We start from the raw sequence: 24,798 nt of genomic DNA on the forward strand, positions 1-24,798 counted from the left end.
TAAAACTTTTTCTTTAAGAAAACATTTCTAGGGCTGGGGAAGGACAGTCACACGTTCTTCCCTGTGGTTTCCCCTGACGTTGGTGGGTTTCTTACTCTCTCTGCCTCCCCAGTCCTCTCCCGCGGCTGTGTCTTTTTCAACTTGTCAATGAGGACATCACTTTCCAGTCTGCTCTAATATCATTGAACTATCATTATCAATAAATATAACCATCACTTTAAAATACTGATTTTATAGGGGCGCCTGGGTGGCTCAGTCGGTTAAGCATCCAGCTTCGCTCAGGTCATGATCTCACGGTCTGCGAGTGTGAGCCCCACGTCGGGCTCTGTGCTGACGGCTCGGAGCCTGGAACCTGTATCTCCCTCTCCCTCTGCTCCCCCCCCCCCTCACTTGTTCTCTGTGTCTTAAAAATAAAAATTTTTCAACACTGATTTTATATGCAGGCATTAAAAGACATTCATCCACATACAAGGTGCACACGTACTGAGTGTATTGTCACAATTGTACTCTCACAGAATGACCCAGCAGCTCTCCCAGAAACGATGCTTCAGAGCCTATGTGTTGATATCTTTAGTACCCTCGTGCCCAGGGAAAGACAAAATATATTATTACGAAGAGTAGTAACACGTTAGTATCCTGGGGGATTCGTTTACTCAGCACCCTTTTGGGCTTTTTAAAATAACCTGAGTCCTATAAAGTGTTTCCATTTTAACTTTGAAGGAAGATACTGTTGGGTAAATATGAAAGTGAAAGCCTCACCTGTGTGGCTGAATGGAGGACGGGTGTTCAGAGGAACCCAAATAAGGCGTAAGGACCGCGACACTGCGGTTACAGACAGCGTCTGATCACCCGCACGACTAGCGCTGCACTGAGTGTTCTCTGTGTTTTCTCTGTCCACCGCATCCCGTGCTACCATAGGGGCCCCAAGGACCCAAGGGGCAGAAAGGCGAGCCGTATGCGCTATCCAGTGCGGACCGCGACAAGTACCGGGTACGTTTGCTGATGTGGGGCTCGTGGCTGAGGGAGCGGGGTGAGTCCCGATGAATAAGAAAGCTTCCCCAGTACAGCTGAGCTGTCAGCAGGGGCCCCTGGGGGCAGAGCAGCCCAGCACCATGATGAAGCTAAAAATCACCGATTTCTATCCTGGGACGCCAGGGGGCTCAGTCGGTTAAGTGTCCAACTCTTGATTTCAGCTCAGGTCATGACCTCATGGTTTGTGGGTTCAAGCCCGCATGGGGCTCTGTGCTGACAGTGTGGAGCCTGCTTGGGATCCTCTCTCCCTCTCCTTCTCTCTCTCTCTCTTTCTCTCAAAATAAATAAACATTAAAAAAATCATCGATTTCCCAATGGGGTGACATTGACCTGTGGGCGCACCCTTTCCAGTCTGTATTCACGGTGCCCCAGATAAAGGGCAAGCCCCGGGCAGGGCTGATACAGTCTGTACAGTTGTTTCCAACGTTGTGATAAAATAACTAAATCTAAGGCCGGTAAACACCAGAGCTCTGAAAATTATTTTCTCTCAACTAGGGTGAACCTGGAGAGCCCGGGCTGGTTGGTTTCCAGGTAAGGTCTCTCTTCTTCAGAGCATGTTCCCAGCAGAACTTCAGGAACTCAGGGCTGCAAATACCAGCGGCCCGTTCCTAACAGCCTTCCCTGTTGCCCGTCCTCAGGGGCCTCCTGGCCGCCACGGGCCTGTGGGACAGATGGGCCCTGTTGGAGCTCCAGGAAGACCGGTAAGTAGCAGGTGCCAGGGCTCACTCGTGGGGGGCAGCCAGGGTGCCCCCTAGACACGCATTCTTCAGTCGCTGCGTGTGCAGGCTTCCCGACACAACTTGGATGTCCCTGGTCACTGCACAGGTGCCGAGACAAGTCAGGTCCTCTCTCGCGTGCGCTGTGCTGCTAGTAAGGTTGCAGAAGGAGGGCCTGAAACCGGTGGGCACCAGATCGCCACCAAGCACGTCCAGTGTGGAGGTGGTGCTGGCTGGAGGCCCTTCCAGTAGAGACGAGCTCTCTCGGCCCCACACCAGGCCAGCTAACCCAGGGCCTGTCATCGCTGGGCAAAGCACGTCAGAGTCCAACAGGTGGATGAGAGGAAATGGGCTCTGCCCGGGCGTGGCCATCCCGACAGGTGTCCCTCACTGGGGCGTGGCCATCCCGACAGGTGTCCCTCACTGGGGCGTGGCCATCTTCACAGGTGTCCCTCACCTGGGCGTGGCCGTTCCCACAGGTGTCCCTCACCTGGGCATAGCTATCCCCACAGGTGTCCCTCACCGGGGCATGGCCATCCTGACAGGTGCACCGCACCAGGGCATGGCCATCATTGCCAGTGAGATGTTAGACATCAGTTAACAAAATGGCCCCAGTGGCGGTCTGAAGGGGCTCCCTGTCCCTGCAACTCTAATGGCGGAGTGACTTGCACCAGCACAAATACAGGGGTGAAGGAGGGCTTGATGCAGGGAGTGAGAGGACGAGGAAAGAGAGATGTCGATGCCCATGACGCCCCAGACCACTTCCCCCACCGCCCGCCAGCCCGGCGCCCAGCTGCCCTCACCGGGTCTCTGCCTCTCGTTGCCCAGAAGTTTAACATCAAGACAGATGGGCCTTGAACAGCATTAGGGGAGACTCAGCTCCAGGTGAGAGAGAACTTCTCGCAGAAAACCGAAGAAATGAGGGACATGTGATGCCAGGTTCTGTGCTCCCCGCCGCATACAGCTGTCGGCCCGTTCACGGACACGCACCGCATGCAGAGGGGGTTGGTCTTTAAATACACAGTTTGGGGAAACTTGAAGAAATGGCCTGTCACCGCCATGTCCTGAGCTGACCCGACAGCCTCAGGTTCTTCTACAGGCCATTAACATCGCCCACACTGCCTGTACTTGAACACCAACCACCCTTCACATGCATGTCTAACACTCCATCCTGAGTGTAGCGTGAACACTGAGCACTTTGCACATAGACAGTGGTGTTTGCACATGGACGTTCAACCCAGCAGTTTGGGCCTGCAGATTAATTCTGTCATGAACATTTTCTGGCCCACCAGCAAAACGTGAGGGGAGGAGGTCAGGGGCGGCAGCGTCTGCGGCGACGGGGCCCGGGACCTTGCAAGGGGTCCGAGCAGGCAGGAGTTGGGGTCCGGGCGACCACAGAAGTCTGAACTCAGAGAAGCAAACCCAGAGCAGCTGTGGGTGGCCATCCGGCAGGTTCCGGGGTCCTCCGCCCTCCAGCCGCCCCTCCCCACCGGGACAGGAGGGCCGGAAACCTCTCCACCTACCACACGGCCTTCTCTACATCCACTGAGTGGCTTTCCCAGAGCTTTCCAGCAGGTGTGATGTGGGTCCCGGGATGAAGGAAACCGTTTACGAGGTTCTTTGTGTTTGCGCAGGGCCCACCCGGACCCCCTGGACCCAAAGGACAGCCGGTAAGTCCGTCTTGGGGGACGGGGCGCCCTTCCCGACCGCGGAACTACCCGGTGGGTTATGACGTAGCGTTTATTTCATGACGAAAACGATTTTGTAGGTCTTGAAGGCAAATTCTCCCCTTGCGCGCTGTTGTGTGGAAATCACACTGAGGAACGTCTGTGGGACCAGCTCTTGTGCGTCAGACCGTGGTTGTGCGCGAGAAAGGACAAAACGTGGTTGCATTTGGGGGGAGGGGAGCCAGCGGCATCCTTGCCCACATGTAACCAAGCCCTTTGTGCCGGAGATTGACACCAGCCCCCAGGGACCTAGTCTATGATTTTCAAGCCAGGCTTGAGCCCAAGGCTGTACTGTTCCCACGTGAGAAAGATGATTCAATTGGTTGAAGGACAGGAAAGTAGGCGGCTTCTCAGAACCTGTAGACAGAACTAGGGTTGGATGTCAGCGGGGAAAGCTGGGTAAACGTCTCAGACCAAGAGCAGGTAGGTGGTAAGGGGAGCGTGTGATCAGGCGTGACGTGCGTCAGAAGTGCTGGGCTGGGGTTGCCAGTGAGTAAGGACCATCCCGTGGCCTGGCGTGGCCAGGGACATCCCCCAGCCTGCACATTCCCATGCCTGCTCTACGGAAACCCCGACTCTGTGGCCTCGGAGGGCCCCCGGTGGCCACCACCCCCTCCTCTGCTCCCATCACCTCTGACCTGGCTTCCGGCTGGGGCTGGAGCTCGTTAAGGCTGCTGCCCCCACCGCTGGGCCCCCCACCATCTCGCGGCCACAGGCAGGGTGGGAACGGCCCGGAGCCAAGAGAAGCAGATGTAGGACGAGGCGGCCGAGCCCCAGGGTCGCCTCAGATCCCCGCGTGGCTGCAGCACACACTGCCCCCGCCGTCCACCAGGTCACTTCCTGGGGACTTGGACGGCCAGCTTTCGAGGCAGAGGGACAGCGGGGCCCCGGCAAGGCGCCTTCTGATCTGGCCCTGCCCAGCTGCCTTGCTGGGCTTTGATTTCCGCTCCCAGCCAGGTGGGAAAGGAGCAAAATAGCAAAAATTAATTAAGGGCTTTGTTTGTATTTTCGGAGAATATCTGGGCATCAGAGGGGGAGGGCGGGGTACTGCAGAGAGAAGGAGCAGAGAGGGCCCCAGGCCATCCTTTGTCTTGGTGGGACTGAGGGGACCCTGGGGAGCAAGCCGTGTTGTTTGCAGGCCAAAGAAAAGAGTGCTATTTCTAGAACATGAGTAAGTGTGCAGTGCAGCTGCTCCTGGACTTGGGGGTCAGGTCAGTTCTCGAGCACATGTTCCCCCCCCGCTCGTGACTCTAATGAGTACCTGTCAAGTCGGGCGCCCCCGCCAGAGTATCCCCAGCCCCTAAAGTCATGCAAAGGGTCGGGCTCATTTGTGGACTCGGGATTCTCTTACCAAAATGAGAAACGGCTGAGGCGGAAGGGAGACTGAATCCCGATCCTCAGATGCGGGATCCAGGGGGACTGGCTGCTTCCTGGGCCTGAGGACACGCTGAGACCCACATCTGTGGAGACGACAGGTGCCCTCCCAAGTCCAGGAGACCCGGGGTCAGGTCTGAGCTCTGCCACGTGCCAGCAGGGAGGCCTTGGCCCGGTGCCCGCGGCATCCGCCTTCGTCACACACTGCACAGGGTTAAACAGTCGCAGAGTGTTGGCTCATACAGCGGGTGCAGAATTAATGACATGGCACCTTCTAGAGCCTCGGGACGGGTGAGCAACAGGACATGTTTCAAAAAGCAATGCCAAAGCATTCCCGAGGGTGACAGAATGAAGTAGCTGCCCTGAGCCCACTGTTTTCAAGGCTTTGCTTAGAGCATAAAACACAGATCCCCTGAAAGCACATCTGTATCCAAGGATAGCACAGCAGTCTCCTGAGCCCCGTCGTTTCCTCACGCGCACGATACACCGCGAGGTGCCACTTCCCGTATCTCCTCTGGGACGAGCCTGCTCACATCCACACTGTGTGATCTCTGGGCTCAGCCTTTCATTATGTGGTTTATATGTGGAACTCGCAAAAGAAAAGACGTTAATTTTTTTTGCATCAAATAGTTTTGGAGAGGGGACGCCAGCGTATCACGCAAAGATAACTGTTCAGTATTTTGCAAGTAGATAGAGCTTACATCTCTTTTTCTAAGAAAAAAAAATATTTGTTTGTGATTAATGACTTTGCAAAACTTAGAAAAACCATTTCTCTTTTCAGGGCAACAGAGGACTTGGTTTTTATGGACAGAAGGGTGAGAAGGTAAGGACATAATTAATAGATTAAAGCGGAGGCCTGCTTAGCAATTCGGAAATAAATCATTTTGCTGACTGCTGCTCACGCAGTTGTCTTTTGACACGTGCACAGGAAATGACCGCTGTAAAGTGCCAGGCAAGGGGAAACGCTCCAGTATAGTGAGGGGCCACTAAGATGGCGGAAGCCACAGTCTAGGTTAGACCCTGTGTCTGCAGCACCCACAAAGTAAAGGCATTGCCCCGAGGTGTCTCCCAATGTGCAGACCTCGAGGTAATGGAGCAACTGAACGGGGACCCACAACACGGCGCCTGCTCAGGGACCAGGCAGCCCACCCCCACGGGCTCACAGGCAAGCAGGAAGACCGTGTGGGCGTCTGTCATCCCCTGCGTCACCAACACGAAAAGACCGAGCACTTTTGAGAGCATCCTTTGAGGCCACGCGTGTGAGATGCTCAATGCGGCAGGTGGCTCGCCACGGGCAGAGGCTCACCAACACATAACCGGTCACACTCACCACAAAACCTACTGGCCACCATGAGCTACGTCTGTGCTGGGGCCTCACTGTGAATTTTCATTTTGTTTTCCCATTGGGCTGTTTGACCGAACACACGCTGAGTGGAATCCGGTACTGCCCAGGTCCGAAGAGAAAGACTTTTTCTTTGTGCTAATACTGTAGAAAGAAGTTGACAAAGGCGAACGTTGAAAAATCCAAACCCATAAAAATGTAAGCACCTGTACAATAAAATATGACAAAATAGTAAAATAACATAAAAAGAAGAAAAGCCTGGGAAGAAATTACTGGGCAGAGGGAGAGTCGTCACTTTAGACGGGATGGAAATGAAGCAAATGTGCATAATCTCCAAAGAGTTGACTCAAATATTAATCAAGTAGCAAGGCTCTGATAGGTAAAGGGGAGATGATCAGAGTTAATCTCTAATTTTTAGAGTTAATGTTAGCAGCGATGTCATGTCACTTTGCTCCTGCTCACATTACATGACATCTGGGCTCACCTGTGTATTACGGAGCTTGCATGTGGAAATGCCAAGAAAAGACAATAGGTTTCTTTTTGTGTCAATTAGTTCCTGGTCGATGAAACCCCTTCTTAGACGAGAATCTTTGTCTAATTGTTGCAAATCAGTAGCTTCTAGCATCTGTGCACTGCATGAGAAGTGTCTCTTGCTAATGATAAAAATGCAAGTAAAGCTTGAGATATTCTGTTTATTGAAGAAGCTACTTTTTATTCTATAAAAACACCCTGACAAGTGTAGCTGGGGTAAAACTGGAGAGTCTCTCCTTTCTCAGGCATATTGTACACCTGGGTCCCAATCTTGGGACGCCGTAGAAGAAATACATTGATGTGAAGACATGTAGCCCTCGTACGGGCTCCATCATAAGGAACTGACCCCACAGAAGCAAACGTAACCCACACTCATGAACAACCTCAACACCGTTTATGAATAAATTGCAAATGGTTATGAACGCAAGGAGGACACAAGTGATGTTACGTTATGATCATTTATTTCATACAGTGATTGTAACAATACAAAATTGGGGTGCTTATGGTCGCTAATATACAAAAGTAGAGATGGCTGTAGTCGTGCTCTGGTTCACCCTTGATAGTGTCTTTCCAATGTAAAGATGACTGCTTTTGTGACACTGTTCACAGGGCGATATGGGACAGCCAGGACCCAATGGGATTCCATCAGACCTCCAGCACGCCATCATCGGGCCCATGAAGGAAATGTTCCACCCAGATCAATATAAGGTAAAGGGACTTCAGCATAGTTGACTGTGTTCCCAGTTGAACTAAAAAAAAAAAAAAAAAAAAAAAACAATCGCCAAGTGGGAGAGTCCTCTGCAGCCAGCTGGCCCATCATACACGAAGACACTGCCCACCTAGGTGCACTGGTCCATCATCTTAAAAAACCGTGACAAGTTTGAAACAACACGAGAATTCACGAAACAATCTCCGATCTATGGAGCTCTCCTGTGCAGGCCCAGGGTAAATGGTCCGGGTGTAGTTCGGAGCCAGGACGTGGGACAGTCTGAGCAAAATGTTGTATTTGGCAAAATAGACCTACTTTTCACCTTTGCTGAGCTGGAGCATCACGGCGGGCGTTCTCACACCAAAGTCAGTTTTCTGACTTTTATCATTTCTGTTAACATTTTGGTTGATTAGAAGTGTAGTCTTGGCATCTAAATCGAAATTAAGGGGTCCCTGGGAGGCTCAGTAGATTACGGGCCTGACTCTTGGTTTCAGCTCAGGTCATGATCTCACGGTTCGTGAGTTCAAGCCCCAAATCGGGCTCTGTGCTGACCGTGCGGAGCCTGCTTGGGATTCTGTGTCTCCCTCCCTCTCTGCCCCTCCCCTTCCTCTCTCTCTCTCTCTCTCTCTCTCAAATCAATAGACTTTAAAAAAATTTTTTTAAATTAACACCCTGTGGTAGCACTCACTTGCTCAGATGGGCCACCGGACCTTCCCAAAGGTCAGGGCTCCCTTGTGCCCGAGGGAGGCAGTCGATAACACTCAACCTCATATCGCTGCTGAATGGAGACCACTCCATCGGGTGAACGCCCCCGATTAGGTCAGACACAGACAGTGCCCAGGAACCAAAGTGAAAACCCCAAACGTGGAGTCTAATTCCGACTCTCAAGTACCAGTCCAGATGGGGTTTGGGTGCTCGGCCGTGGCTGGGAGAAGGCAGGCCTCAGGGACGAATCTCTCCGGGCAACAGCCACCTGACCGTTGACCCAAGTGGCTTGGGTGGCGGCTCGTGTGAGACGGAACGCCGGGGAAAGTGTGTCGGGTGCAGGCGGTTGTGAGCCCGCTGAGCTTAGAGCAGGATGTCCCTGGACGTCGAGGCAAGAAGGGGCCCCATCGAGTCATCGGGGGGGGTCCAGGCGGGACTCTGGCTCTTGCTGATGCCCTGACCGTCAGCCAGGTAGGGCCTCTGCCCAGTTTCAGGACAGGAGCCAAGGAGGGAGGGAGGCCAGAGCAGGTGTGATCGCTGCTGAGAGACGCACGCTTGTGCATCAGGTAGCCTTCAGCTTCTGCGACAAGATGGGCGGGGGCGGGGGCGCCAGGGCCCGGCCAGCCTCCAGGAGGCCGCTGCGAGTGACGGGGGTCCCGGTGCCGTCTCGGCAGCGATGGGGGAAAGAACCCGTGGCCACTGCATGTCTTGCACCATTTTAGACCAAGAGGAATGGGAAAAAGTGATCATGTAAAACTGACCCTGCGTATAATGAAGCCTGCTTTGCTTGGGGTCTTAATATGTCCCAAGTGTGTCTTCTCCCCTGAGGACCCCCCTAAGACTCTCTTATTCAAACGAACGCCATCGCTGGGGGCTCCTCCCGGGCACGCCCTTTGCCACCGAACGTCACCGTGGGCCCGCGCTGTGGGGAGGGGGGCACGTGGAGAGCAGACGCGGGCTGTGGGCGATGGGGGGGCTGCGAAGAGAGCAGACCGGCCCTCCCCGTCCTACCAGACGTGACTGGGGATTTAACCGATATTGGGAAAACCCAGAAGAAATCACACTTTTTTTTCTCTTGGGGTTTAAAGCTGCAAAAGGTAGGAGCTGTTTATTATGATTCACTCACAGTCACTGTTCACCGTCGCACGGATTACTTCTCTGCTATCGTAAACCCCCTCCGTCATTTCTGCTCTTGAATCAATGGCCTTTCTTACGCCTCGTTGTCTTCACAGGGCGAAAAGGGGAGTGAGGGGGAGCCGGGAAGAAAGGTAAGCTGCTCAGTAGCTTGGTTTCCTCTCGCTGGGGGCCCCCCACCCCGCCCCCACCCCCGGTGACCACGCATGGGGCTCTAGCAGCTCCACCTGTGACACCGGGCGGCGCTGTGACATTGCTTTTCAGAAAACAATTTTAGAATGTCTCCCTTTTTGCATAACACACACCAGCTAACCAGCACGTCCTGGGGTTCGTGAACTGAACGCTGGCACTTTAAGAGAGCAGGTGTGCAGGCGGAGGGCCCAGCGGGCTTGGCGGCGGCTCGGGTTCTGAGCCCAGCACGTCGTTGCTGTGCCATCTTCCGTCCTTGTCACCTCCCGGGCGTCACCCGCTGTGTGATGATGCCGGCAGTGTCCTGGATCGATGCTGTGACCCCATGTCATGCAGGGCTAGACTGGGGACCTGGGGAGTCCCAGGGGGCTAGAACCCCGAAGGGGTGAAGTGGGCGGGCCGCTGCCTCACCTCTCATCTCTCTTCTCTCCTAGGGCATCTCCTTGAAGGGAGAAGAAGGCGTCATGGGCTTCTCGGGCGCACGGGTAAGCGATGTGTCCCGTAGCTGCGGTTTGCTTTGCTTGTGTGTTAAGTAGACTCCAATCTTCAGAGCAGACGCGAGGTTCCCTGCAGGTGGAGCTGGAGGCACGGAGAAGCCCCACGTACCCTCCGCCTCACACGCACAGCCGCCCCACTGCCAGCGTCCCGGCCAGAGTGGCCCGCTGACCGTGGCGTGGACCCGCCGTCCCTCCTAGTAACTGATGTTGGAGTCTCTGTCTCCACTGCAGGCAGGCGGGGGCAGAGCACAGAGACATCTCCCCTGTGGGAACAGAAATGTAGACCGTCCCCAACACAAGAAGCTGATTCGTTTCCCCGAGGGTCCGACGCACCCCGAGCAGGACCGTGGGTGGGGTGCTGGGGCTCAGGGGGTGTCTCCCCCACGGACATTCAGCGCCCGTGGCTCCCATGCCCGAGGGCAGACCTCCGTCCTCAGAGCGTGCCCTCCGATGGCGCCTGTCCCTCTGTCCTCCCTCCATCGGCCAGAGCTCGGTCAGCTGCCACTCCTACCCGCAAGTGCGCTGGGAAATGTGGCCAGAGCCGTGGGCCAGAACAAAGGCAGAGTGGCCTTGTGATGGCCCTCTGGTAGCCACTGCCGCTAAAAAGACTCGCGTTAGAATCTTTGAAAATAGGAAGAGACCCCTGAGAAAGTTGGAGTGCGGCTCTTTCAATACCTTTACCGATTGGACCGTACCGTCCTTCTAGATTTCTCCGTATTTCTTTAGGCACTAGATGTGACGCATCGTATGAAAGTGTCCCTAAAATGACCCACCTCCTTCAGAAAATAAGAGGGTCTTCAGGTGGTTTTGATACTTCATAGTAAAGCATTTCACGTTAGCCCGCGTCAGGGGCCGTGACCGTGCCCTCCGGGAAGCGATGCCACAGGTTCTGAGGGGTCATCGCTTCTGTTTTCTGTCCCAACCCAGGGTGCGCCCGGCTTCGATGGCGAAAAAGGCTCAGCAGGACAAAAAGTAAGTTCAAGGCGCGTGTTTTCCTCACCACCATGCGTTAGAGATTATTCCACGCTAGCACGGGCGCGTCCACAGGGTCGTGGGAGCAGGCGACACGGCGTTTCAGGAAAAGGACGCGCCGTACATGCCTAACGAGCCCTCGCCGAGGTTCCAGCCGCTGCCGTGTGCAGCCGTCATGCCGCCACATGATGGGGACAAACCTCCCGGCACCCAGAGGCCAGGATTTCCATCATTCGGTCCCAGGAAGTGCAGAGACATAGACTTTTTAAAAATCAGTTCAGCCCCTGAATCATGACTCCGTGGAAGCCCGGGCACCACCCTGCGGGCAGCAGTGAGCCATGTGGACACCAGGATGTGGGGCTCATCAGCCTCCACGGGGAGCCCTCCCGCCCCCGCCCTTTGTCCGGGGACTTCAGATGCACTCGGCCTCCAGGGTTCGGCTTCCGACCGGCCCTGGCTCTAGACCCGGGCGCTGCTGACCCTCGGCTAACCCGCTCACAGCGGGACCAGCCTCGACCCCTTCCTGCCCGCAGCCTTGGCTCGTCTTACTCTTCCCGTTCCGGTCCTTTCATCCCAGACTCAGGCCGGGAAGCCGACACCAGGCTTTCCCTAATCGCAGCCATGTTCTCGTGACATTAGTAACTGACTCGGGTGCCCCCAAAGGCAGCGCTCCGGGAAGACGGCTGTCCAGGCTGACCCCAACCAAAGGCCACAAGGCCGAATTCCAGTGTGGGGAGTTCATTAATCAAGTGAAGAGACAGAGAACTGAGGCAAACATGAGCATCTACAAGGGATCCGTCTCCACCGCCCGCAGAACCGAAGTGCTGTATTCATACTTTCATTGCCTGCCGCGTGCCAGGGAGTCATAATTCTGGGTTTTTCCTACACCCGGCACTCGGGAGCTACGTAGGGTTTTTTTCAATGTGGTCGGTTACAGCTGCCCCTGGAACTCGCTGTTTATGTGAGACAAGACGCCGGGCTAGACACCGACCACCTGGGGCCTCTAACTGCTGCGGCCACATGTTAGCATCGAAGGCCCACATCTTCCAGGGGAGGACGGGGACACTTCCGGCCAAGTGGGACGTCTCTGCGGAGAGACAGTTTACTCAACCATACAAATAGGAAGTGCCCGGGACGCATACAAATGGTGGAGTCCCTGCTCGTGAGACTGCACGGTGGGCACTGAACATCATCTCACTTGACAAGATAATTCCTCCTTGACTGCACAGCCCTTGCCTCCCCCCCAAAACACAAAGACAACTCTTTAGAGTTGTTTCGACTCTTGGTGTGCCTGACAGTTGGGTTCCGCTGCCTGTGGTCTTACGTGAACCTAAGCACAAATTTCTCCCATTCCTCTGCTGAGTTCTACATAATACGCAGCCCACCCCCACCCCCCAGTCCGTTCACCAGCTGCTGAGAACTCACAGGGAAACTTCTAGATCACTGTTTTGGCTCTTGGGGTTCCCGCAGCCAATAGAGAGATGCATAGACAGAGAGAGCCAGTCGTGAGCGTCACCCTGAGCACTCCTCAGTGTCGCCCTTTCCCCTGCGGTTTTCAGTGGTAACTGGCTCATTCCACACCTTTGCTCAGACACATTTCGAAAATGCTGGTGCTGTCGTGGCGTGGTACGCACCTCCTACCGGGGCGCCCACCACTGCTCAGTGCTGACGCCACACCCAGCCGGACGACGCTCAGGCGCGTAGAACGAGGACGACATGCACGTTTGGCAGCGTCCAGCAGGCGTCAGGGCTGAGTTGTCACGTGGGCACACGCAGCTGAGAACCGAGCGCCTGTTGCCGGCTCCGCCCGTTGGCAAGCTCCCTGAGGATGCCTCGCCTATCTCAAGAGATGGCCTCCAAGGAGGAGATCAGGGACATCGGAGAAATTAGCCTTCACTGCTGAGTCTCTAGCTCTACCTAGTGTGAAAGGAAGCCCGTTCACATCACAGGCCTGCCATGAAAAGCACAAAATTAACCCCATCGTTGCTTATGCTAAACACAGAACATCCAGCATATGAGCCCCAGCATTCCAGAATATCCTGGAAAACAGCCAGACTGTGCATGTTTTATACCACTGATACCTGGTATTCTGAATTTGGGGCCTCACATTCATAATGTTGGCAAGAGGGAATGAATTTCTAGGTTTTTTAAAAAACTTTACATATATATCCAGCCATGATGTGGCTCATGAGAGTAATTCTCTTCCAATAAACATTCAAGAGAATTAGAAAGCAGCGCTGGGCACCTTTAAATGAAGAGAAGAATTCTAAATTGAGGTGCATTCATTAATGCTTCTTTTTGGTGCTCACTAAAATTTTTCAAAATCCCTCTTGGGGGAGGTTTGAATCGATGGATCAATCATAGAATCACTGAAGTGGGGCACCCGGCCCCCGTGCCTCCTGAAGTGACAGAGTAGGAAGGACACAACACGCCCTGTGAACAGTTCTTGCTCAGAAGGTGCCCTTGAGCCCCGGGAAGCCAGTAGATAGAATCGCTGCTGTAGAGGGACCACACGTCATCCACACCACAAGGAAGACTGGACTGCTTCCACCAGTGGTACCAATTTCCTCAACAGCAACGATGACAAAAGTTACCAAAAAAGTAGAAAGGAGAAGGAACCTATTAAGAATTACGAGGCTGGGGGCGCCTGGGTGGCTTAGTCGGTTAAGCGTCTGACTTTCGCTTAGGTCATGATCTCGCGGTTCTTGGGTTCGAGCCCCGCGTCGGGCTCTGTGCTGACTGCCAGCTCAGAGCCTGGAGCCTGTTTCAGTCTGTGAGTCTCCCTCTCTCTCTGACCCTCCCCTGCTCACGCTCTCTCTCTCTCTCTCTCTCTCTCTCTCCTAGAAATAAATAAAAACATTTAAAAACATTAAAAAAAAAAAAAAGAATTACGAGGCTGGGGCGCCTGGGTTAAGTCGGTTCAGCATCCAACTTTGGCTAAGGTCATGATCTCATAGTCCATGAATTCGACCCCCACGTCGGGCTCTGTGCTGACAGCTCAGAGCCTGGAGCTGCTTCGGATTCTGTGTCTCCCTCTCTCTGCCCCTTCTCTGCTCATGCTCTAACTCTAAAATATAAGTATTTTAAAAATACTTTTTAAATATAAGTATTTTAAAAAGTTTTTAAATAATTATGAGGCTTAAGAGACCTATCAGCTACATGTCACATTTAGACTTTGTGACCACAATCAGGGAAAACTGGGCACAGAGTGGGTAGTGGGTAATTTTAATGAACTGTTGTTAGTTTTATCAGCCATAATAATGGTATTGTGGTCACTTCTTAACATTCTATATTAGAGGTGAAAATAAGCACTGAACATCTTTCCTACAGGGAAGCAAAGGACTGGATGGTTATCAAGGGCCCGATGGACCCCCAGGACCCAAGGTGAGCTCACTTTTCCTCTGGCTGGAGGTCTGATCTCTTGCCATTCACCCCATCGGAGGAGGCATCCTCTGTCTTGTGTAATACTAGCTACACAAACACACAACACCCCACACTGGACGGATGAGATAGACATGGATTTATCGGTCATGCGTCCGGGCCACACGGCCTTGCACGCCACGCAAGGGCACATGGAGGCCACACTCAGGACCTGCACCCAGGAGCAGAGTGGAGCAGTGAGGCCGTGGGGACAGGCTCTGCAGTAACAGGAGGGGGAGGTACTCCCTGTTCCCAGGGGGGGATCTGATGCGCTTGTTTGAAGAAAGGGCTGGCAGGGAGGTGAGGCCCAGTAGGTTGGGGATCAGGTGGGCTGCGGGGAACCAGGTGACGGGGACCCAGCCAGGCAAGGAGACTTTCCTGCTGGTGGGAGCGGCTCTAGTGAGGACAGGGGAGTTCAGCGGTTAGGCCTTCGGGGGGGGCGGCCGGGAGGCTCAAGGACACGAAGGCAGCACTTGAAAGTTTCCGTCTCACAATCCAGATCAGGGCATAGTCGCATCGCACCCAGCTTGGGTGTGGCGCAAGCTGGTAGTAGATGGGTGGCTGGGGCACACGCAGGAGTCGTCTACACTGCAGAAAGTCGTCCCTGCCACTTGCGGTGTTAAACAAGGACTCCAAAGCGAGGCCGGTGCCTGCCCGCCCTGTTGCCCGCTGGTGCGTCTGGCTGGCGGCTGGAATGCCCGGGCACCCCGCAGCCAAGCGGAGATGGCGCCCCAGCCCAAGGTCCACATTCAGCTTCATGCCCTGGAAGGAGGCGTCGTTTCCAAAACTCCAAAAGGCGGGTCTCACATCCTCCCGTCTTCCTCTTTCCTTCCTCCAGGGAGAAGTGGGTGACCGCGGCCCCCCAGGCGCACCTGCATACTCGCCTCACCCCTCCCTGGCCAAAGGTGTGTATGTGATTTCCCCTGCGTGTTTACATCCCACAGGCTTCTCTTCTGTTTCGGATGCAGAGTCATAAACGGGCAAGAAAGGTTTTCTAAGTAAAACAAGGCAAAGCGAAACAAAAGATGTTTAGAACATAACCTGTGGAGAACATCAGTCTAGTGTACAACTTCCCTCAAATGCTTAAATGTGGCGCCACGGAGAGGCGCGCCTTCGCCGGTGCCTGAGCGCCCTCTGCTGGGCGAGCCCTGCCTCCTGCATGCGTTGTGCAGATTCTGGCTTCGCCACCTGTAAAGTCACTGGAGAAACCCAGTCCTTGGGCACATTCCGCCTCCCTGGCGGGAATCCCTGCCGCCCTCTCTGGCTTCTGCCCCACGGGCACCCAGATGCTGACGCCCCCTGCTGGCCAGTCTGAAGCCTGAACTTGGCCATCCATAATCTCTAAACAGCCACCTCCTTTTAAGGGGGGGAAGGGTTTGGCGGGTGTCTTAGCCAACGCCCATCTCGTGACTTCACTCAGCCTCCCAGCTCGGCAGGATCGGTACCAAAAGACGTCTAGTTCTGTGATAAGAACAGTAGGCTCAGAACCTTTTTGGATGTGAGTCCTTCTAGGTTAAAAAAATAGTTGCCGGCACCCTTCTGAGTAACCCCACGTGTATTTACTTACGGGGGATTTATCCGTGTTGTGCAAAGCTCCAGGGATTTCAGCCGTTGTGGGCCACTGCTGTGTGCCCTGTTTCTAGAACAGCACCAGGCAGAGAGGAGGCTACCTGAGCGGCTGAACAGCACATGTGCTAAATTGTACACGTCAGGAAGGGATTTTAAAGGGTGAGGTGTTTTATCTAAAGATGGTCTGACGTTTTCTTCCTGCGCCCGGTGTGTGTCCGCGGGTCGAGGGCTCCCTCCCCTGCTTGGTGCCGACCGTCTGTCAGGTTAAGAACAGCCTTTGCACGTGCTCACCTGTTGTTGGTGAGAACTTACACTGGCACAGGGCTGAGGACATCCTGGCCGAGCCCCCGGGGGAGTTCTGTGCAGGGCGGTGTTGGAAAAACACCGCTGGTCCCCCTCCCCAAGTACAGCTGCACGTGGCGTTCTTGCAAATGAACACATCCCGGTAAATGGGTATATTTCGAACTCCTGCTCAACACCTCGCCCTCCCTGCACGGCTGGCACTCCTGGGGTTCGTGGGGGGTCCGTGGGGTGTCAGTGGGGTTCATGAGGGGTCCGTGGGGTACGTGGGGTGTCCACGGACTCCAACACGCCTCCCAGGACAGAAACCCCAGGAAAAGGAACAGGAAGGTGACATACTTTCTGTGATTCTGGTGAAATGCAAATACTGTCCTTGAGGCTTTGGGAACATAATTTTTTAAATTAACGTTGGCGATTTTTCAAAAACATTCACTGCGCGAGCACGCGGAGCTGATCCAGCTCCCCCCACCCCCAGCTGCCCACCACCCTGTATTTCTGAAACCACACTGGGAAGGTGATGGTCTTAAAGTGGTGAGCTGGCAGGCGAGGGCTCCTGGGCACCACAGGCTGACGAGCGGGTTCCCTCAGGGAAGAGAGGAAAATAAATACCTTCACCAAGTAGCCTCGCAGGAGCTGTCGGGATCCAAAAGGGCAGGGGGGACTTGTATTTTTTTCTTCTTCTTCTTCTAATGGTTGCAAGGTAACTAAAACAAGTAATCTTGCTCTTCTTCCAAACAAATGGGAGCATCCGTGGTTTTCCCTTTAATCTCGTCTCTTATTCAGCCCTAATGGCTGGCATCTACGCAGTGCTGGCCGGAGCACGGGCAAGGGTCTAAGTTTGTTAGACCCTCATCCTTGATGATGGATTTACTTTTCCTAACTGGCCCTTGAGATGTGCCTGATGTTAGTCCTGTTTTGCTGGCGGAGACCTTGAAGCACAGGAAATTAAGTAACTTGCCCAAGGTCACTATAAGTGAGTGGGGGAGCAGGCTTCAGCCGCCGGCCCCCCGTGTGCGATCCCAGCATGCCTCCCCCACCCCCCTCCGCAGGGATGTACACAGGCACACAGGCATCCTTAATTCAAGGGCTTGCTTTTGAGATTTTAAAAAAAAAAAAGTAAAGAGGGCTTTCCTGACAATTGTTAACACCTATGTGGTAAAACATCATATTGTCTTGTCTTTTCTCTCATCTTTCCCAACTGTGTTCAGGAAAAACAGTGTGTTGCACAGTAAAGCATTGCCGTTTACCTGCAGAGAGCACGGCGAAGCCACTTTGTGTGTTTGTTTTGGGATAGGGTTTGTGAGAGCGCTCGCATATGCTGTCCCCCCGCAGACAGCCGGGAAGAGCGGATCTGCGGGGAGCTGGGGCTCTGGGGACCAGGGGCCTCACGCAGGAAGCCACCCTCCTCGCCTCCTGGCCTTCGTGCATGGAGCCTGGTGCACGGGGGTCCCGGTACTGTGGCTTCCCTCTTCGTTCCCACTCCAGACCCGGCTGCCCGTCCAGCCCGCTTCCCCGTTCACGGTCCCGCTCTCCCGCCCGAGCCCGGCGCGCCCGGCCCGCTGCTTTCCACTGGCTGATCTCCTCTCCGGATGCCCTCCCGCCACCGCCCTCCCCCTCCCGTCTCCCGGCCCCGTCAAAGTGCACCTGCATCCCACTGTCGGGCTGCCGAGTGCCCGTGGCCACGAGGCCTCGCGTGTCTGTAAAAGTGGGGCTACCTCACTCCCCACCCCACGGTTTATGGGAATCGGGAGAGGATTAAACACGGAGCCCAGTGCACACAGCAAGAGCTCCGAAGTGCTGCCTCCTCCCAGGATTTTTATTCTCTATCTTCCCTCAATGTCCGATTTCTCCCCGAAAGAATCTCTCCCCCTTTTGAAACGGAGATCTGTAACTTGCTGGCATCCTCTGCCTCCCTATTGCTTATGACACTTATGGGAATCTTGGATCGCCCCTATCTGATTAGGAGTGAGCTCCTGAAAAGCAGAGACCCCGTAGAGTAAACACTCGGAGCCCCACCGTCCGTCAGTGTACGAGACATACGAGTAAATACGTGTTTGGGGGAAACGTGCACATCCGAAGCGGGTCCCGGACGCGTCCTGTGCTCACTGGAGTCTGTCCGGTTCCAGGTGCCAGAGGCGACCCAGGATCCCCAGGGGCCCACGGAGAGCCAGGAAGCCGGGGCGAACCAGGAGACCCCGGCCCCCCAGGCCCCCCCGGCACGTCCATCGGAGACGAAGGTAATGGCTGCGTGCTCTCAAAAGTAAGACCAAACGTCCGTCCCCTCGGGGTTGACACAGAGACGGCCCCTTCTTGACGGCGCGGCGCTCTCGCGGACAAGGCGCAGCGGCTCTAACGGGCTCACTGCCTGCGCCCGGTGTCTTCTGGGCCGGCTGGCCGGGAAGAGCGTGGGCAGCCGCACCCTCCGCAGCCAGGCTCACGGCTGTCCGACCATCGTCTGGAGCGAGAGGAGGGGCTTTTTTAAAGTGCAGCTATGGCGATGGGGCCCACCGACCGCATCCCCCTTGAGGTCCCGGCCGGACTGTAGATCCGCGGGTCCCGGTGGCCTCCCGGGGACGGGGATGCCGACACAGATGCCGTCACGAGTCTCATGCTGCTGGTGGTCGCTGTGTCTTTTCAGATGGCAAGAGAGGTCTGCCGGGTGAAATGGGGCCCAAAGGCTTCCTAGGAGACCCGGGCATCCCCGCGCGGTACCCAGGCCCTCCGGGAGCGGACGGAAAGCCGGGGCTCCCGGGGCCCCCCGGGCCTGCTGGACCACCTGGACCAGACGGTAAGTGGAAGGAAGCTCAAGGGGTGGCTTTCGTGCGCAGACACAGCAGGCTGGCCCCGGCCAGGTCTCTCCTGGGCCTTTTCTACGAAGTCATCCCGTGAACCAGTGCGGAGCGCCAGGCTGCTCCGGGCGCGCACAGAAAAGCTAGTGGTGGAGGAAGGGCAGCAGCAGGCCCGTGGCCGTTCCGGGGGCGGGGGTGGGGGGGCTCGGCCGACTGCGTCCGTGAGGCCGGCTCCGCACGGGGACGCCTGAGCCACCGGTCTGCGGGCAGGTGCGAGCTGACCGCTGTCGGGTGTCTGTGTGATTTCTTCCGTCACCTTCGTCCAGGGCGGAGGCTCCCGCCGGACGTGTAGCCTCTGTCAGTTTGGCCGCAGCCTTAGCAGATGTGGCAGTCGGCCTTCTCGGCCCACGCGGAGCCAAAGCTCTCACTGAACAGGCGGTAAGAGTCCACAGGAAGAGGTGACCGCCTCACCGTGACAGAAGTGGCGGCCACGGCCGGCCAAGGCCGAGATCTAAGACTGAGCGTAAAGCAGACGAGCTGGAGCCTCGGGACCCCGTGCCGCCCGGGGGTGTCACTGAGCGGAATGACCAGGTTCCTGTCACCCTGCTCTCCCTGAGTTGCGGATGCTCCCAGGGGTCGGGGACATGGACAGGCCGTCCTTGAGCATGCCAGCGCACGCGGTCATCTTTTCAGCTTCGGAGTTTAAAGGGTTGTTTCAGACGTTGTAAAATCCCCGAATGCGAACGGTCCATCCCCTCAGGGGTTTGGATCAAGGAGGCTTTGGAAGAAATCGCGAGGTCCCGGTTTCCTTCTGTATGGTATGATCCACCACTCATCAGCCTCTTTTCGCGGTATCTGACTTGAAGCTCCTAGCATCCTGCCCCCCCTAGTCTCTGGGGGCCCCCTCTCTTCGGGGACAGAGAGCATCACGCTGCTAACGGGCGGTGTTGATTTCACTTTAAAGGTCAGGTTCAGACCCGTGCTTTCTTTGCTTTGGGAAGACTGCTTCTCTCGGCCATCCCTGGAGGAAAGGTGTTGGGGGTTACAGCAGTGCATCTGCACACACTTCTTCCACTGAAAAATCGCCGGTCCTGGGGGCACCTGGCGGTTCGGTCGGTTAAGCCTCTCACTGGCTCAGGGCATGATCTCACAGTTCGTGAGTTCGAGCCCCACGTCGGGCTCTGCACTGACAGTGCAGGGCCTGCTTAGGATTCTCTCTCTCTCTCTCTGTCCTTCCCCTCTCTCTTAAAATAAATAAACTTTTCTTAAAAAGAGCTTTATAAATGTCAGCAGTCCCTTCTCCAGTTCCATTTGATGTCGTACAGTAGATCTCTGAGTAATGTGGTTCTCCCGTGCCAAGGCTGCTTCAACGGGCAAAGCCAGAATCACATTCTTTTGGAAATTTTTAGGTGCAGATATTTCCCTGGAATCTGCCAAATCGTTTGAGCAGTGTTGTCTTAAATATATTTTTAGCCTGGAAGTAATATTTACTGCTGTGACATCTTTGATAATGGCCAAGTTTCTGTGAGCGTGATATTTCCTGAGTAAATGTTATCTGTTAAGGTTTCCTCTTTGGGAACAGAACATGATGTGTTAAAAGTTTCTTAAAGCATAAAACTTGCCTCTTTAGAAGACTGACTGAAGGCTGACCTTGCCCCAATTCCTGTAACTAAATTCCGTTTTGCTAAAGATACACCCCCTTGGTGCACAGATCCTGTTCGCTAAGACTGTGATTTACTAACGTCGCTTATCGGTAAACAGATCAACTAGTTTCTTGTGCATATTTTATTCATAAAATACATGGAGTGGTATCTAAGACATTTTACCAACTTACAATATTAATAGCATGGAACCTAAATTCTCCTTGAAATATTTATTTTGCCCTGTGAGATGCATTGTTTCCAAATCGCTTGTTTAAAAGCAATCTCTTGCACAAGAAGTAGCCAACCCCAGCGGCCTTCTAGGGTATTTTTGTGCATACTCATAATGTACTATCAGTGACCTTGAATCCCACAGAGTTCTCCAAGTCTCCCCCCCGCCCTGCCCCCGCCATGAAACTGTCGGATTCCTTTCTCTTTAACCACACTTCATTCTGTTTTATATGTTGCTGCGAATGGAAACCAGAATTTTTAGTCTTTTGCCCTTCCCTGCAGAATCAAACCATGAAATCGATTTTTCTTCTCAACTAAATATTGTGCTTGCTCTTGCTTCGAGCGGAGTTCACTGAGTCCAGGATTAAGGCAGTTCCGTTGTTCTCTAGAAGTCAGAATGCTGACAGCTCAGAGCCTGGAGCTGCTCGGGATTCTGTGTCTCTCTTGCCCTCTGCCCCCCCCCCCACGTGTGCTCTCTCGCTCGCTCTCTCTCTCACTCTGTTTCAAAAACAAATAAACATTAAAATTTTTTCGTTATAAAATAAAATAATAAAATAAAGCCCACAAAGTCGACAGCAGCCTGAATGCCCTTGACCTGGTCGCCAGGAACCCGCCATCTTCCTCCGTGAGCACGAGATGCAGGAGGCGGGCTTCCTTCACGGGCCCCCGTGACTCCCCCCGTTCCCCGTTATCTTGCTGGCCGTTCTCTTTGAGGCCCCATTGTCGGCCCCTCCTCCTCCCCCCTGCGCGGTCTGGGAGGCGACAGAGCTCCTTGAAGTTCAGGCTTGGACCCCCATCCGGCTGGACTCCGGCTGGTGACCTTAAGCTCAGGCCACTTGCCCGCACTCCCTGTGTCCCCGACCCAGGTGTGGATTGAGCCCCCGACTCGCACGCCGGCAGCCCGTCACAGGGCCTCCCGGCTTGCCTCACAGACATCTCCAACGTTGCGTGTCCACCGGAGCCTGGGTCCCTGCTGCCCAGCCCCCGACCCCACACGCCGCGTGTTTCACTGGTCACCCCGTCCTGCTCGAATACACCCCGCGCGTGTGTCTGCGAGGCAGCCCGCGCGGCACCAGCCTCCACTCAGCTGTCTGCAAGGGCGGCCTCTAGGTTTTTAACCTGTAAATTTGTGCAACTTCCCTCCTCAGAACTCCTCGATGGCTCCCTACTGCCCGTGGAGAAAGTCCAAGCCCCGGCAGTCCCCTTCAGTTCCTGGCTTTCTTCCTGCTCCAGGGGCCTGCAGACCCGCTCGTTCTCTCCGGAGTGACCCCTGGGGACCACTCTCGGCCAGCCCCTCTTATTCCTCGGGTCCTGGGCGCCAGCTCCTAGCCCCGCCTTTCCTGACCCCCATTCTACACGGGCTTTCGCTCTGCCCTCCCTGCGAGCTCCCTGTTCAGGGGCGCTGGCCGTCGTTTGGAATTCTGTGCCGGTCAGTTCACCAGTGTGCGTCTGCGGTGTCTCCACGTGTAAACCGTAAGCACCGTGAGGGCCTGCCGTCTGGGCGGGCAGATGGTGGATGCGCCAGAGAACGAATGAGAGACATCGTCGTAAATGCACAGTGAGACCGAGCTACGTGGGGCGATAGCCGCGCCACCTGTCATAAATATTGACCGTTCCTTAGGAGCCTGCTGACCTCCAAGCTCCGCTGTCCCTTTTCCCAGCAGTCAGCAAACGTGGAAATCGGTGGTTCCTCCCCTTCCGGCCCCCTTAGTGGCCTGTTTCTCCCCTCCCGGTGGCTGGGGGCGCGGGATCTGGGGCCGTGAGCACCACAGGGCTGGGCCCTGAGGACGGACTGGGGGACATCCCCATCCTTCAGGCCCGCGGTTCCCGGGAGCGTGAGGCTCGTTCCCACCAGGAGGTGGCGCTGCCGTCAATAGACGCGGAGAGATCTGTTGGCCAGAGAGCGTATTTCCGATGCCTTCCGTGTCCCTGCTGCGAATCAGGGAGCGTCTGAGGGGCCCTGAGCCTATTACTGGGGGTGAGCGTGCCAGGGCCGGATGGTCCCCCGTTCTCTGCACCAGCTCACAAACCCGGCTGCGCACCTGCTCCAAGGCAGAGCATTAGGACCGAGGTCGTTTGAAGGTCTTGTTTTGTTTTGTTTTCTGTGTTTTGGGGGCCCCAGGCTTGTGTTGGTCTTAGATTACAAGCCTTCACCACGTAAATAAGATATGTGGTCGATTACACAGAAATATTGTAAGGATGTCAGTTGTCCCTTTGATGTATATAAATGACTATACATTTTTTGACATGAAAATTGCGTTTTTAAATTATTATAAAGGAATGTGTTTGTGATTCAGAGTTTGAAACCATATAGAAGACTAAATATAAACTATTTTTTTGAAAGACAGGGTAAAATATGGGGCACCTGGGTGGCTCGGTCAGTTAAGCCTCTGACTCTACTTCGGCTCAGGTCATGATCTCATGGTTTGTGGGTTCGAGCCCCGCATCGGGCTCTGTGCTGACAGCATGGAAGCCGCCTTAGGATTCTCTGTCTTCCTCTCTCTCTGCACCTCCCCTGCTCATGCTCTCTCTCTCTATCAAAATAAATAAATATTTTTTTAATAGAATAAAATACATGGTAGAAAAGTGAAAGCCTTTCTTTGGACTCAGTATTTCCCAAAAGCAAAGATTTTTATCTCTAGACTTCACGAGAAAAGTGGGCCTCCTGGTCCCTCCCATTTCCTTCCATCGCTGGGAGCTGTGGCCGCAGAAGGCCCAGGGGTGCCCGGGATGGCCTCGCACCCTGCTGAGGGACCTCCAGTAACCCGCCCAACCCTGGGTCCGGGGAGCTGCGGGGTCTCCATGCTGTGCTCTTCTCCTTAGGTTTCCTTTTCGGCCTTAAAGGAACAGAAGGAGAGACGGGCTACCCTGGCCCTTCTGGCTTCCCTGGGGCTCGCGGACAGAAAGGCTGGAAAGGTAAGGAACGTGGGGAACGCAGAGGAAGGGCGAGAGGCCGGGAAGCCGCCGGGCCCTCCTCGCCGTCTCTGACGTGAAACAACCCTCCGTGTCCCCATCCGCCTCCCTCCCCCCACGGGGTTGCCCGGAGCCAGGTGCACGGCCCCACGGCGCTGCCGGGGCACCCAGCCCTGGTTTGCCCTCCCTTCTCCCTCGTCTGTCTGCGCTGCGTCACTGAACCTTCAGGGAGCGCGGAGCCCGGGACGGGGCCAAAGGAGTGATGATTCCCCTAAGTGCCTCTAAGCCCCTGCGAGAGCTCGTCGGCTACTGAGTTCCCTTAGACTAGTCACGACCGCTGGTCTCCCGAGTGAGGGATCAGTCACGGCGGGGCGCCCGGGGCTCACCCCCCGCTGCTGGTGGAGGTGCAGTCGACCGAGCAGAAAGAGGGGGTGTCTGTGTAAGAAATCCACCGCACCGGGGAGACGCTCCGCCTAGGGAGGTGCCGGCCCCAGGGCCCCAAGCAGCACACCCCAACCTTCGTGGCTCACGCAGGATGTGAGGGCGCATTGGCACCCCGGGGTGGGGGGGGGGGCGACTGCAGGAATCGGTCACCGTGGAGGGCTGCAGAGGACTCCTCCCTGTGAGTCCCCCTGCCCGCCGTCTTCTGTGCCCTGGGAAGCCCCTGCCACCAGCAGCGATTCCTGCTGGCCACACAGAAGGGATCACGATTCCTCCCTCCCACCCGGGGTCCTGGCTCTGGACTTGGCCCTGGCCCTGGACTTCTGCCCCCTGCAGAGCACATGCTTCACGAGCAATAACAAGTTTTCCCGCCTCCCGCACGTTGCAGGTGACGCTGGGGACTGTAAGTGTGTGGAAGGCGACCAGTTCGTCGGGGGCCTCCCGGGGCCGCCAGGACCCAAGGGCCTGCCAGGCATCAACGGGGAGCCGGGGAAGAAAGGGAGCCCGGGGGACCCCGGCCAGCACGGCATCCCTGGGTTCCCAGGGTTCAAGGTGAGGCACCAGGGC

At 55.4% G+C, this 24,798-nt stretch overlaps 1 protein-coding gene across 1 annotated transcript in view; it reads left to right on the forward strand.

The window, feature by feature from the left end:
* Positions 1-24,798, forward strand: part of COL4A2 (collagen type IV alpha 2 chain) — a 167,145-nt gene that overhangs the window by 105,343 nt on the left and 37,004 nt on the right. The window contains exons 8-22 of the mRNA XM_039226664.1: positions 919-990; positions 1,528-1,563; positions 1,671-1,733; positions 3,383-3,418; positions 5,631-5,672; positions 7,332-7,430; positions 9,369-9,404; positions 9,894-9,944; positions 10,884-10,928; positions 14,259-14,312; positions 15,187-15,253; positions 18,344-18,454; positions 18,856-19,005; positions 23,701-23,793; positions 24,620-24,783. Coding sequence (XP_039082595.1) covers positions 919-990; positions 1,528-1,563; positions 1,671-1,733; positions 3,383-3,418; positions 5,631-5,672; positions 7,332-7,430; positions 9,369-9,404; positions 9,894-9,944; positions 10,884-10,928; positions 14,259-14,312; positions 15,187-15,253; positions 18,344-18,454; positions 18,856-19,005; positions 23,701-23,793; positions 24,620-24,783 — 1,119 coding nt within the window. The remainder of the gene's footprint in view (positions 1-918; positions 991-1,527; positions 1,564-1,670; positions 1,734-3,382; positions 3,419-5,630; positions 5,673-7,331; positions 7,431-9,368; positions 9,405-9,893; positions 9,945-10,883; positions 10,929-14,258; positions 14,313-15,186; positions 15,254-18,343; positions 18,455-18,855; positions 19,006-23,700; positions 23,794-24,619; positions 24,784-24,798) is intronic.

Source organism: Hyaena hyaena, unplaced genomic scaffold (assembly GCF_003009895.1).
Source record: "Hyaena hyaena isolate Hyena2069 unplaced genomic scaffold, ASM300989v1 scaffold_22, whole genome shotgun sequence".
Lineage (NCBI taxonomy): Eukaryota > Metazoa > Chordata > Mammalia > Carnivora > Hyaenidae > Hyaena > Hyaena hyaena.